This window comes from Elgaria multicarinata, chromosome 1, assembly GCF_023053635.1.
Source record: "Elgaria multicarinata webbii isolate HBS135686 ecotype San Diego chromosome 1, rElgMul1.1.pri, whole genome shotgun sequence".
Classification (NCBI taxonomy): Eukaryota; Metazoa; Chordata; class Lepidosauria; order Squamata; family Anguidae; genus Elgaria; species Elgaria multicarinata.
This window is the reverse complement of record NC_086171.1, coordinates 153,953,078-153,967,120: the sequence shown is the minus strand read 5'-3', so window position 1 is coordinate 153,967,120 and position 14,043 is coordinate 153,953,078. Positions and strand designations below refer to the sequence as shown.

General features: G+C 46.2%; 1 protein-coding gene across 1 annotated transcript in view; it reads left to right on the top strand.

The window, feature by feature from the left end:
- ZSWIM5 (zinc finger SWIM-type containing 5) overlaps nucleotides 1-13,554 on the top strand; it is a 155,378-nt gene extending 141,824 nt beyond the window's left edge. The window contains exons 6-14 of the mRNA XM_063139683.1: nucleotides 616-792; nucleotides 2,561-2,707; nucleotides 3,224-3,361; nucleotides 4,520-4,780; nucleotides 5,714-5,849; nucleotides 6,976-7,130; nucleotides 9,049-9,212; nucleotides 9,938-10,019; nucleotides 11,231-13,554. Coding sequence (XP_062995753.1) covers nucleotides 616-792; nucleotides 2,561-2,707; nucleotides 3,224-3,361; nucleotides 4,520-4,780; nucleotides 5,714-5,849; nucleotides 6,976-7,130; nucleotides 9,049-9,212; nucleotides 9,938-10,019; nucleotides 11,231-12,093 — 2,123 coding nt within the window. The 3' untranslated portion in view covers nucleotides 12,094-13,554. The remainder of the gene's footprint in view (nucleotides 1-615; nucleotides 793-2,560; nucleotides 2,708-3,223; nucleotides 3,362-4,519; nucleotides 4,781-5,713; nucleotides 5,850-6,975; nucleotides 7,131-9,048; nucleotides 9,213-9,937; nucleotides 10,020-11,230) is intronic.
- The last annotated feature ends 489 nt before the right edge of the window (nucleotides 13,555-14,043 follow it).

The window sequence follows — 14,043 nt, the reverse complement described above, 5'->3', positions numbered from 1 at the left end:
ATCCAGATTTGCATAATTTATAGCAGTGGTAGAAACTGGGATATTCAAGTGCAGAATTTCTTACACTTTTGCTTATCAACAGTCAAACTGAACTTGAGTTACTTGCAAGGAAGCTCTGTTGGTGCCTATAGGATGTTGTTTCCTTTGAGAATATTGTTTTATTCGTTTGATTTATACACTACCTTTCCACCAAGGAAATGGCATTGAAGGCAACTAACGATAATAAGAACCAACATCTAAAATAAAAACTTAAATAATTATAAAACAAATACATTAAAAACACAATTTTTAAAACCTCAACAATAAAAGAATAAAAACGGCTTCCAGCCCGACATGCCATGGGCTTGCTTGAATGAAAACTTCTTTGCCTGATGGCAGAATGACAGCATAGAGGAAGCCAAAATTCAAATTTGGAAGCCAACCTAGCCCCCCTCCTCTGGGAGCAGCCACCAAGAACGGCCTCGGTGTTACACAGTGCCCTGTGTCCAGCATGTTCTCTTTCACTGTTCTAAGCTCTTTGTGACAAATGCTGAGATTTAGCCAGCATTTAGTTGTGAAATGACGCAGGAGGCCTTACGCACACCTGGACACTTTGCCTGTGTTTTTTTCTTCTAGGCTCTTTAGCAAGGCCAAGACGCACAGTGTTCACTCGTGCCATTGAAGGCTGTGACCTGCACTGGCAGGATAGTCACCTGCAGCGGATAATCAGCAGTGACTTCTACATCTCTCCCTCTTACCAAAGGGAGGGAGAGGGCCTTCTCTTCAACTCACAAGGACAGCCATTGTGGTTGGGTAAGCGGTTACTCTTCTTGGTAGTAGCCATTATACCCATGCTCACTGCACACAAGTTGGGGAACGTCAATATGCTGACAGAGGAATATTGTGTCCGTGCAAATAAAGCTGCAAAGTTAACTTTGAAATCCCTCTCTGATAACATAATAATAGTGCACATTTGCATGGGTGGTCACTCTCTAGGGAAGAACACTTCCATCGACTCACCTTTCAGAACCTGAGAATTCATGGCATCTAGTCATTTCCCTGTGCAGATTGGGTCCCTTCACAGAAGGACTATTTCTGGCTGTCAAGAGCAGCTATTGCTGTGCTGTTCAGGGTATAGACACTCAGGGACTCCATAGTATCTTGTTGTAGCTGACCAAACAGCACAAGCAACCCAAGTGATTGCTTTGGGACAGTGGCAATATTTTAGGGTGTGCCAGTGAAACGGTGTCAGATTTAATGGGTGCATTTATTTGATCCAGTGGATGTGGCTGCTGCACACAATTCATGTGCTGGCAAAATGCATGGGATCCAGGGTTGCCCTTTTGAATCTTTTTTGGGGGCAACTGTGTTGTGCTACAAATAGTTATAGGCCATCCCATTATCCTGCTCCTTAGCTCTCAGTCGCTTACATCAGTTCCTCCCAAATTTGCAAAACTATAAAATTGCCAAAGGAATTGATAGTACACATTGCATTTCTGAAATGTTGCTGTCCTGTCTTCTGCCTTTTTCTTGGAGCTCCTCCTGGAGGAAACTGACTGCATAATGGAATTGCTTTTGATTTGCCAGCAACTTCTGAATGATGTATTCAGACAGACAGACAGACACACACACACACACACACACACACACAGATCTTTCTTCATGCGATGAATAAATGCTAAGGATTCTTTTTTGAAATGTCTGAGCCTTTTCTTTAGGAGCTCATCTTCGGGCTTTAATAGCAATTGGGAAATCAGCTGGAGATTGGGAGGAGGAGGAAGAGGAGTACAGCTACATTTGAAGGCCTAGTGGAAAATATTTCCTTTGGAGATGATCCCTCTCCTGCATAGGGACATTTGTAGAGGACCAGCGTTTGTGTTGCTTTCCATGCAGCGTGGGTCATCTGTTCCTCCTTATGACTTCTCCCTCAGAGTCATAATCCTCTCTGCAGTAATTGTGACTTCAGGTGGAAGACAACCAGCAGGAGCAGACGAATGTCTGCATCACACAATTGTGTTGCACACAGGGTAAAGCTATTTTCTGGTAAACTCCTCAGGAAGGGCACAAAACACACACTAGATGCAAAAGCACTTCCAGTGAGGCATTGAAGAAGCTGAGCCCAAATCTATAAAATTTACAGGAAAGGATGCAAGTCTTTCCTTGACAAAGAGACTTGAATAAAGGAGTAGTGTGAGGAGTGGAACAGTCAGTGTGGCCCTTTATTTGAATCCCCAGAGGATGCTAGATTAGGATACCATCTTAGACCATCTCTAGCAGCAGATATACACAACAAACTCAAACACCTCCTTTCCCATGGAAATCTAGCATTTCTGTGAGAAGGGTAGGCTAAAACCCTTGTTTTAAATGGCAGCTTTCCTTGCTTTTGGAAAATTCACTTGTCAGAGAGAACTCTAGAAGAACTGTACCACATGGTATTCCTGCACATGTATTTCAGCGCTAAGAAAGAACCAGGAAAAATGGCAGAAATAGAATTCCGAGCTCCTAATGTTAGCTGAATTGATTCTCTTAATTTGTCTGTATTTCGGGCTTAATTGCATATGGTGTTTGCATTATGCCACAGAACATGTCCCTACAGCCTGTGCCCGTGTTGATGCCCTTCGTTCCCATGGATACCCCAAGGAAGCGCTCCGTCTCACCGTGGCTATAATCAACACCCTGAGATTGCAACAGCAGAGGCAGCTGGAGATATACAAGCATCAAAAGAAAGGTATGGGCTAGCCTCTTGTGGGAGGCTGGACACCAATCCAGCAGATGACCAATACTGGTTGGCCCTCTTGATGGATAGTTTCCATGCTCTTTGCAGCATATCAGTTCCCTGCCGTAGCTACCTAAATCTTTTCCAGACAATCAAAAAATGCAAGTCCTCTACCACATATTAGAGCAATTATTTAGCATAGATAGTTGCCCATTTAATGTATGTGTGTCCGTGTCCGTGTCCACTCGTACGCGCACACACACACACACACAGCCTTACTGCTGCAGAATTATGTTGATCACTGTTCTTTTATTAAACCAAAGTAATGTATGGAGGTTATAGCATCTCGAAATCTGATGCCTGAGAGAGGCCACCTCACTTTGCTTAATGGTAGGACCACACTGGCCATGATGGAAGTTGTATCTTGGAAGATTAGGGCTAGAGAGCATGCACCTTATGGCAGGAAGGCAGGAAAAATATAGAAATAATTATTGTAAAATTTCTCTTGCTCTATTCACCTTACTGTAGAACTGCTGCAGAGAGGAGCAACCACCATCACAAATCTGGAAAGCTGGGTGGGGCATCCTCTCAATCCCATTGGCTGCTTATTTCTCACTTTGACAGAAGCATGTCGAGTAGAGGATGAAAACTGCCTTGAAATTTCAGGTATGAGAATATGAGAATTCCAGATTGCCAGACCCTGAATCCAAAGCAGACCTTCTGTTCTGTCCCTTTGTATCCATTTTGGAGCCATCCACAGGTTGCTACTGCCGCGGTGGCAGCTAAAAATAAGCACTGTATATATATTTAAAGAGAGTCCCCTGTCCCTGCTCACAGTCTAATAGACATGATACAAAAGGAAAATGAAATGGGGAGGGAAAAGGAAAGCAAGCATTGGGGAGGCAGATCCTTCTCTGGCTGAAGGATGGGAACAGGTGGACTCCTCCCTTCCTGTGGTCTTCTTCCTGGGAGTCAGGGGGCTGCAGTTTCCCAATTGTCCTTGGTCTCCTTGCTGGTGGAGGAAGCCAGAGCATGCTGCCCTTCAGCTCTAGCTGGTACTAGTCAGGCACAGTTATGCTGTGTGCGGTTAGCACAAGCTATGCATTCTACATGGCGAGCTTTCTCTGGTGAGCACAGAGTGTCCCATAGGGCAAGATACCTGGACAAGCCCTTTTTGTGAAAGATGCCAAGGTTAGTTGTTGACCCCAGAAACACGGATGCCAGCTTGCTTGCAGATAGCGTAAGTGGTGTCCCTCAGTGTTAAGCCGCCCAAGGGACCCCGGTGCTTCTGTGGTGCTCTGTGGACTCCATGCATTGCAGTTCTTCATGCAGAAGTCACTGGATTAATCTGGAGTCGATTAATCTGTCTGCGCAGCAGAGCCAGCGTATTTGGGCACATGAACTACATCAAGGGACAGCCACTGGGCTGGTTCATATATTCGCTGCAGCCCACCATGGCTTATCTAAGTCATGGTGGGTTGTGGTACATTTATGGCAGCCATTGTGAATATTCAAGCTGCAGTGGCTGGTTGCCACAGCTTATCATCACATGCAAACCTGGTACAGGGTGGGTTGTTGCTGTGGTTAACAAGCCACTCATAATCCACAAGTTATTTTTGGATTGTGGGTGGTTTAAATAAGCCATGGTGGGCTGTGGTGATCGTGTGAACCAGACCACTGTGTCGTATTCTAAGCAGGTAGGCCGCAGCTAGACCAGTGTCAGTGATGGTGCCAATCAAACCGTGAATCTTGGAAGGAGGCTGGGAGGGAGGCACATCATGAGGACTTCTCTACCATCTTATTGATAACTCTCTTCTCCATCAGATTCTGGTGACTCCAAACCTCCAGTCTATCAGCACATGCCTGTGGCCAACAGTTGCCCTGAAAGCGGGGAATCCTACCTCTCCCTGGCTTTGGAAGTGGCGCTGATGGGGATGGGGCAGCAGCGGGTGATGCCGGAGGGCCTTTATGCTCAAGACAAAGTGTGGCGTAACGAGGAGCAGATTATTGCCCGCCTGCAGGAGCTGGAGCTGGATGCGGTGCTGGTGCAGACGCTACGCAAGCAGAGCATCCTGCTCCTGGAAGGTGAGAGGACCGAGGTGCTGCCATTCATGGTCATGCAGAACAAAGCTCAACCCACTAAAACAGTCTAGATTCCCTGCATTAAGCTCCATATTCTGCTACACCAAATCCCCAGAAAATGCCCCTTGGTCACAGTAACTTATCCAAAGCAGGTATGGATGGACAAAGGACACTTGAACAGAACCATCAAGCAGCTACTGTATATGTGTTACTACAGGATAGAAGGTGGCTGTTTGTGTCACCATTGGTTAGAAGGAGGACATGATTTCGTGGGTTGGGTGGGAGGGTGGGAGGGAGGGGGAGTGTATAGATATCATCCTTCCCTAAGCGCTAGGAAAACCACACAGGCCTCCTCTTATGTTTTAACAAATGCTGCCTGTATACATTTTTTCCATTCCCACACCCTGCTGTTGCTTTACTGAAAAGAAACCCCTTACAGTGATGTCTACAGCTCCTCTGCCCCAAGGCAGCTACATTGATGGAGAGGGGAATCCCCGGGAATCCCTTGCTCCTCTTGAGCAAACCCCTCCACTCCACTGTGCCTGCATCAAGAGCCTACATGCTCACACTTCTGTAGTTCCCACTGAAAGGCAACAGAGGATGTGGGCAGAGGAACAGCAGCCATGGGGCAATGAGTGAGTGAGTGGTGTTGTTACCTTGCAGCTTCTCTTAATGGTGATGGTGTTTGAGTTACGCAGCATTGGCAAGAATGGAAGCAGAAGCATGTTTTCAGTGTAGTGCTAGGAGAGGTTGTAGCTCTCTTCCCACTTGGCCCTTAGGAACCCGGACTCTCAGGTTGAAATCACTAGTATGCAAGGGAAATGCCAGGAGGTCTCCTTTTGCTTGTATAACTACTGACCCAGCAGAACTCCCTCTGGCTAAATCCTGATGCTCTGGTTGCAAGACAGATGCTGATTTGGTTCTGCTCTTGCCCAGGTGGTCCCTTCAGTGGCCTGGGTGAGGTCATCCACCGCGAAAGCGTGCCCATGCACACCTTTGCCAAGTACCTGTTTTCTGCCTTGCTGCCCCACGATGCTGACCTGGCCTACAAGTTGGCACTGCGCTCCATGAGGTTGGTACCGCTTTCCCCACTTCCTTTAAAACCATGTCAGTCAGTGATGCAAAGTGAAAACTACAGAACATTTTCCTAAAGCTTGCTACATGTCTTAAATTCTTCTTTTCTAAAACGTCTCCAGCATTCCAATTGTTGCAGTGTATTCCTGGCAGGTTTTTAAAGAAAGAATTTGCGTACATTTTACTTTTTAAAAAAAGAATGTGAAAACAAAGTTACTGATTAGCAGGTGCTGTTTGTCTGTTTCATCAATAAGCTGTATTTCCCTACTGACTTCGCTTTTGGAAAGCAGCAGTATTTTAATCCAGACAGCCTCCTGAAATTCCAGTGATCCCCAGGCATTCTAGTACCTTCGCTGTGGGCTTGAGACAGAGGCTGTGTCAAGGGGTAGTGATGGAGAGTACAGAACTGGAGGGTTGTAAATTATGCATCTTTTGAATGCTCTCTGAGTGGAACTTGTTTACTACCCTTCATGCTTGATGTTAAGAATAGTTGTATGTTGCTTGGCTGTTGCTGCTCCAGCCAGATATGCAGAGAATTGGAAAGAGTAGGCAGGCTGAAAATGGATAGGATAATTTGTCTCTGGGCTAGCATATTTGTCATCCTTATCTGCAAGGCTGTAATAATAAATGCAGGAAGCCATCAGGGGCTGTAGTAGCTGTGTGTCCTTGCATGCAGGCCTGGGTGGGAGGGAGAGTTCTGGCTTCCTGTTCCTTGGATTTCCAAGGCCTTTAAATACAAACATGTGAGCAGGTAGCTCCAAACTGCAGCAGATGCCCTGGAGCAAGACACACAAACACACACACACACACACACACACACACACACCAATTAAGCAAAACCAGATGACTGCTGTGTAAATCCTGCTTGGCGCTGACATAAAAGCACAAAAGGGGGGAAGTTTCTAAACTCACTTTTTTTCTTTACAAGTTTATAAATCATTCCTCAGTTCTCTAGAAGCCTTTCAAGTTTGTTCAAGGCTAGTCTTGCATCCATATGTTGTAGAAGCCCTTGAAAGGTTTTCCACATGGTTTTCCACCAGCATGAGACAGAAAGCCTTTACGTCTACCGTTCGTAGCTGAGTGCCCCTTCATTGATGTGATGTTGCTGCTTTGGTTCCTCCTAGGCTGCCTGTTTTGGAGACGACTCCCTCAGGTGATGTCACGCACCCTCACCATATTGTTTCAGTGGTGCCTAGCAGGTACCCACGCTGGTTTACTCTGGGACACTTGGAATCGCAGCAGTGTGAGCTCGCTTCCACTATGCTGACAGCAGCCAAAGGTGGGTGAAGTACTCTTTGCACATCTGAACATAATCACCAGAAACTTCATATGGTGCCCTCTGGGTGTGCTGGTACTGCAACTCCCAGCATTCCTAGCCATGCCAACTGAGAATGCTGAGAGCTGCAGTCCAGCACAACTGGGGGGGGGGGGCACCAGGTTGGAGAAGGCCGTTCTAGGTGGCCTAGAGCTGAACAGAGAAATGTGTAGTAAGAAAACAATCACTGTAGATGCCTCTGATGGCACAGCAGAGCCTTGGAGGCTGCCATTTCTGTCCCTGAGAGGTTGACATTTACCAGGAGCTATTTCATATCACAGGGACTGCCAGGTAGCTGAGAATCAATGAAGAAAGGGGAGCCTTGACCGTTGGGGTGTCTGCATTTGGGGGACAGGTGGATACAAAATAAACCTTGATGCTTTGGAAGTGAAAAGAGAGATGGGCACGAATGGAAGACAGGGAGCATTTGCTCTGTGTTGACGAGGGACATCCTCCCCTCAAAGATTTCTGAGCACAATGTGGATGCCGAACTGCAGCCATCTTTCTGCTGACCTGTACCAAGGAAGCAGGCTGCTGAGAAGGAAAACTTTCCACCCCTCAGTTTATTTGCAAAGAGATATGTACATTCTTTGATGCTTAGCCCATCAGCCTGTGTTAGGTGGAAGGTCTATTCAGGCACAAAGGCCTCTCTCCTTGCTGGATGGTGGGATTGCTAAGAGCAAAAATGTGCTCCCATGTGGTGATAAGAGGGTGCTTCAAGGCTACCCCATTCCACCACTGCATACAGATGAGGCTGAATGTGCCTACCTAGTATGGTTGCTAATCCTGGAGAACGTGGGCTGGTGGGGCCAACTGTATTGTACCAATGACTGTTACTGTTGTTGTTGTTGTTGTTGCTTCTCTAGAGTCCCCCTTCCCAGGCACACCTTAAGCCATGTGTTGGAGCATACAGGCTGTCTCCCTCCTTTCCCCCCACATCTTCCACATGACTGCCAACAGGGAAACCATTTGTCTTCACTGTGATTGAGGAAAGTTTGGAGATGGTTTCTTTAAATTAAGGAGAATCACTCTGCAAGCTGGAGAGTTTCTAATTTTACAGGTCAAATGGGATTCCCCCTTATGTGTCCCAACTAATTGGTGCAGAAGCTCATCTAAATCGCTCTCTCACTGGCAACATGAGCTTCTTCTTGCCCTTGCAGATCTGCTTGAGGTTGTCTGTGAACTGCGCAAACTGGATGTAGCCACCCTGAGCCAGCAGGAAAGTCTCCCAAGTTTTCCTCGGAGGAAAAAAGGCGGGATATAAATGCAACAAATAAAAATAAATAAAAATAAAACTAATATATAAATAAGGAAAAATAATAGGCTGAAATGGGCAGGATTGGGTGAATACTAATAGATCAGATGTCAGAGTGTTTCTTTCTTGCGAACTTCGCTCCTTGACTGGTTACTTTCCGGCAGGGCTGTAGGAAATGATGCCAGCACACATGGTCAGACGATGGAATTTGCTAGCACAGGATGCAGTGGTAGCCACCAATTTAGATGGCTTTAAAGGGGGATTAGATAAGTTAATGGGGGTTGTGGTTATCAGTAGCTACTAGTTTGATGGCTATATATTACAGATACTAATATTAGGGGCAGTATGCCTCTGTATACCATTTGCTGGGGAATATGAGCAGGAGGGTGCTGTTGGACTTGAAGTCCTGCTTGTGGGCTTCCCACAGGCACCTGGTTGGCTACTGTAGGAACAGAATGCTGGACTAGATAGGTCTTTGGTCTAACCCAGCAGGACTCTTCTTATGTTCTTAGACTTATGGGTGCAGTGCTGTCCAGTTTAGACAGGGAAATGTTGACATATTATTAAGAGTAGGGAACTGGCATTCTAGCAAGCCAATGGATGAACTCTGTTCTGATTTCTACGCAGGTGACATGTTGCGTCTACGGACTGTCCTGGAAGCAATTCAGAAGAACATCCACTCTTCCTCCTTGATCTTCAAACTGGCCCAGGATGCCTTCAAAATTGCCACGCCTGCCGACAACAACTCTGACACAACCTTGCTCAATGTGGCACTGGAGCTGGGGTTGCAGGTAAGGAAGATCAGTGGTCACTAGGAAAACTGGGGAGCTTTTCCAGATATTTGTTCTTGGTCACAGGCCCAGCTTGAAGGTGAAGGAGAAATTATTATTATTATTATTATTATTATTATTTATTTATATAGCACCATCAATGTACATGGTGCTGTACAGAGTAAAACAGTAAATAGCAAGGCCCTGCTGCATAGGCTTACAATCTTCATAGGAAGACATATCTGTTCAAAGAGTCTGTTTTCAGAAACTACCAAATGTCACTCTGATCTTGGGCACTCCGGCTGCTTCCTAGTAAATTCTTATACTCAACTCTGCCCATTAAATGACTGCACTTATTCCCATCTTTCTGAGGAGTTCAGAACACCTTGTGTATGGTTCTTGGCTGGCCTTCCCCCTTGGCAGCTTATGAGGCCAGACCTTATCTTCAGCGCCAGAGATGCATCTTGTCCCTTCAGACCATTCTCTTGATATGTTGATCCTTAATAAACAAAGTAGTCCTACAAGTCTCCTAGGAGGTGTGCTTTTGTAAAGCTAATGGGTCTTAATTGCACATTCCAGACCAGGTCACCCCAAAATACTTTACATTGCTATAAGGAACAATATATTATTGCTGGGAAGTCATTTCCCCCAGCTACTGGATTATAGCTAAACTCAGATGCTAATCTAAGAAAGTGCAAACCCTTCCTTAGTAGTAAATAATTGTTCTCCACTTGTTTTCTGGCCAGGTGATGCGAATGACCCTATCAACCTTGAACTGGAGAAGGAGGGAGATGGTGCGATGGCTGGTGACCTGTGCTACGGAAGTGGGTGAGTATCTCTCATGAGCACGTCCTTAAAGCAAAGACTGCATTACAAAGTAAGTCTGTAAATTCTGATGCATCAGTGGTCGGTCCTGCCAGCTTGAAAGATGGTGTGGTGCTGCTGAGCAACATAGCCAAGAAGGCATAATAATAATTGCATTTATATTACACCTTCAAATACTCAAAGCACTTCACATATATTGAGTATGGGTTGTCAATGAACTGTGGGTTGTTGTGTTGTCTAGTCACGATAATAAGCCATGATTTGTTATCATTGCTGAGTTCAGACAAAACTCATGTTTCAACAACAACCCATATTAAACCATGTGGATGAATTATTGTGTTGTGTGAACCCAGTCATTATCTTGTTTAAATCCTTAAAACAACCCTGTAAGGTAGGCCAGTATTATCCCCAGATGTGTGGGCTGATGCTGAGAGAAAGTGCCATCTTTGAAATCACCTACTGAGTTCATGGCAGAGGTGAGATTTGAATTGAGGGCATTTTGATTTATAGCTCATTCTCTTATACATTATACTACATAAGCACAAAACATCCACAGAGAAGATTGCGTTTTCCCATGACACGGGTTCCTGCACCAGCCAAAAAATAGAGGAAACTAGAATTTGATACTGCAGAGCTTGTATCAATGAAGATGCCTTTGTGGGTAGCAATCTGTCATAAACTAGAAATCTCCCAGTCACAACTGAGAGAAAAGGCCGTAGCTCACTGGTAGAGCATCTGCTTTGCAGAAGGTCCCAGGTTTGATCCCTGGAATCTCCAGGTAGGGCTGGGAAATCTCTTGCCTGAAACCCCGGAGACCCGCTGCCGGTTAGTGCTGATGATATTGGGCTAGATAGACCAATGGTTAGACTCAGTATAAGGCAGCTTCCCATATTGCTAATTCATTAAGCTAATTGCATTACGCTTCCAATTATCATAGCAACCTTGGTTGGTAGCACAAACCTCCACTGCAAAAATAATGATTATTGCCAAATTGTGCAGTAATATCCTTCTTCTCAGATAGAGACAAAGAGGTTAGAACATGTCTAACCTAGTCTGCAATATCGGGCACCTGAAATGAATAACAAGATTGCCGTATTACTGATTGAAACCAAAATGATGGCTTAGCTCTTTTAGCTGCCACCACACTCTCAAGTGTTTCATAATCATGCTGCCACTTTATCACTGGCTAAGAGGCTTATACTCCCTCCTTGCAGGTGTACGGGCCTTGGTCAGCATATTGCAGAGTTGGTATACACTCTTCACCCCAACTGAAGCCACCAGCATAGTAGCAGCAACAGTGATGTCTCACAACACCATCTTGCGCCTCAGCCTGGACTACCCCCAGCGAGAAGAACTGGCCAGCTGCGCCCGCACATTGGCCCTCCAGTGTGCCATGAAGGACCCGCAGAACTGTGCGCTCTCAGCCCTGACTCTATGCGAGAAGGACCACATCGCCTTTGAGACTGCCTACCAAATTGTCATAGATGCTGCTTCCACAGGCATGACTTATTCACAGCTCTTCACCATTGCACGGTACATGGAGCACCGCGGGTACCCACTGCGGGCCTTCAAGCTGGCATCGCTTGCCATGACACACCTCAACCTTGCCTATAATCAGGACACACACCCTGCCATCAATGATGTGCTGTGGGCATGCGCACTCAGCCACTCCCTGGGCAAGAATGAGCTGGCAGCCATTATTCCACTGGTGGTGAAGAGCGTGCACTGTGCCACTGTTCTATCGGACATCCTGCGGCGTTGCACGATGACGGCGCCAGGCCTGGCCGGCATTCCTGGCCGCAGGAACTCTGGTAAACTGATGTCAACAGACAAAGCACCTTTGCGCCAACTGTTGGATGCTACAATAAGCGCTTACATCAACACCACACACTCCCGGCTCACCCACATCAGCCCACGACATTACGGGGAGTTCATAGAGTTTCTCAGCAAAGCTCGGGAGACTTTCCTGCTGGCTCAGGATGGCCACATCCAGTTTGCGCAGTTCATAGACAACCTCAAGCAGATCTACAAGGGCAAGAAGAAGCTCATGTTGCTAGTGAGAGAGCGATTTGGATGAGCTTCTGCACAAAGAGCAGGAAAAGAAGACACCCTGATCCCCATTGGTGGAATTATGCTTACTAGGCAAGACTGATTGAATTTTCCATCCAGAGGAGATTTCCAGATTCTTCGAGGACCGTAAACCAAAAGCTGCACGGCAGGAAGGGTTTGCTTCCCACCTACCACTCGCTCGCAAACACCTCGGCAATACCAAAAGCTATCCAGGAAATTGAATACCTCTTTCCCAAAGGGCATGGCCGGTAGAGGCTGGAAAGCAAACCAGCACCATGGAGACAAGGAAGCACGCCGTTCAGCCTCTTGCGTTGCCACCTGTGTTCCCTGCTGGGGGCCTCGTGAGAGGTGCATCCTGCCAAGACTGGCAAATTTCACCAGTGCGTGTGTGTGTGTGTGTGCGTGCGCGTGAAAGAGAGAGAGAGAAATCCTTAATTAAAAACCTAAAGTTAATTGTTCTCAGGGATTGCTTCACTAAAAGTAACAGAAGCATTTATGATATTGTAAATACAATAGTGTATGTGTCAATTATTAAATTGTAAAGTTCTAATTATTTATAATTCTCTTTTTGTTTGGGGGAATACTTGAAATGTGATATGGGCTGGGATATATATATATATATATATTGTTCTTGTTAAGCATTTCTGAACATGAGAAACATGAACTTTTCTCAGGTTTTCCCCAGCACTGTTGAAGAGGGATGGGTGGGCGGGTGGTGTCTGACGAGCGGAGATTGATCCAGCATGTATGCAGAACTAGGACGACCACAGCAGCCTTGGAAGAGAGAGATCACCAGGCTGGCAACGGCAAGGCCAGATGCACCTCAACATTTCAAGGCCGTGAGGGTGTGGACTTGGCCCACTGGCTGTCAACCACAGCACCCTCCCTTGCCTCTTCTGGTTTGTACTGTGTTTCCAGTGTATGGGATACAAAGACCCCCCCAGGAAACCAGGTACCTGGCTGTGAAACAGTTGAGCTTGCACTGTAAATAATCTACTTTGGGCCGTTCTCCATGTGTGTACAGATGGATGGGTGCAAGAGTCGCATACCTCTGTGAACATAACACGTGGGAAGGCTTCTGTCTTTCCTCTTGGCAGGTGGGGAGCAGGAAACCCAACTTTCTCTCTTGCTTATGTGTGTCTTTATTTTCAACTCCCATTTCTCAATGGCAGCCTTCAATGGCTGGTGCCCTCTTGAGGACAGCTTCCTGTTAAACACCTTCCTGCTGCACCTCCCACTGCTCACTCTCATCTTAATTTTAAATTTGTTCCAATGAAACAAAGGGGGAGGGGGGCTGGCAGGAGCAAAAAGGCTCTTCCTTATTCCAGTTGTCTTTGTGTTCCCCTGTTCCAGTGTGTCCTAGTTTTAAAAGGGGCAGGGAGGGAATGCGGGGCAGGGGTTGGGTGAAGTGTAGCTTAGGAAATGTGGATTAAAAGTTACCTACTGTCTGACTCCAATTTTTGTTTTTTTTAAAAACCCTGGAAAACTGGTCCCAAGGCCAGGCAAACCCAGCTCACCCAGTATTTGTTGCCATAGAAGTATCATTCTTCACTTCTGACTTTTTATTTTGTGTGTACAACTTCTTGACCTGATGTTTAATAATAAAAGAAAGAAAGAAGGAAGACTTTCATACCCCTTCTCTATCACTCCGGATGTTTCTCTACCAGTCACAGAGCTATGTCAGTTAGAAAGTACAGCTGTTCAAAGGCAACTTAGCCAAGCTATCAGTGAGACGAGAGTGGATGTCGCCTTTTGAACCACCATCTTCACAGAACTATAGGCTGAGCTTCTTTGGAAGAGGAAAAGCTCATGGCTTTGCCTCTTCTTCTGCACTGGGGCTTCCCTCAGCAAGATACTTCATGTGTAAGGTGCAGGGGGGCTACTCACCTGCACCTCAAGATGCTGACCCTGGCAACACCACTCTTGGCACCTGCAGATCTTAAACTGTGAAAGAAAG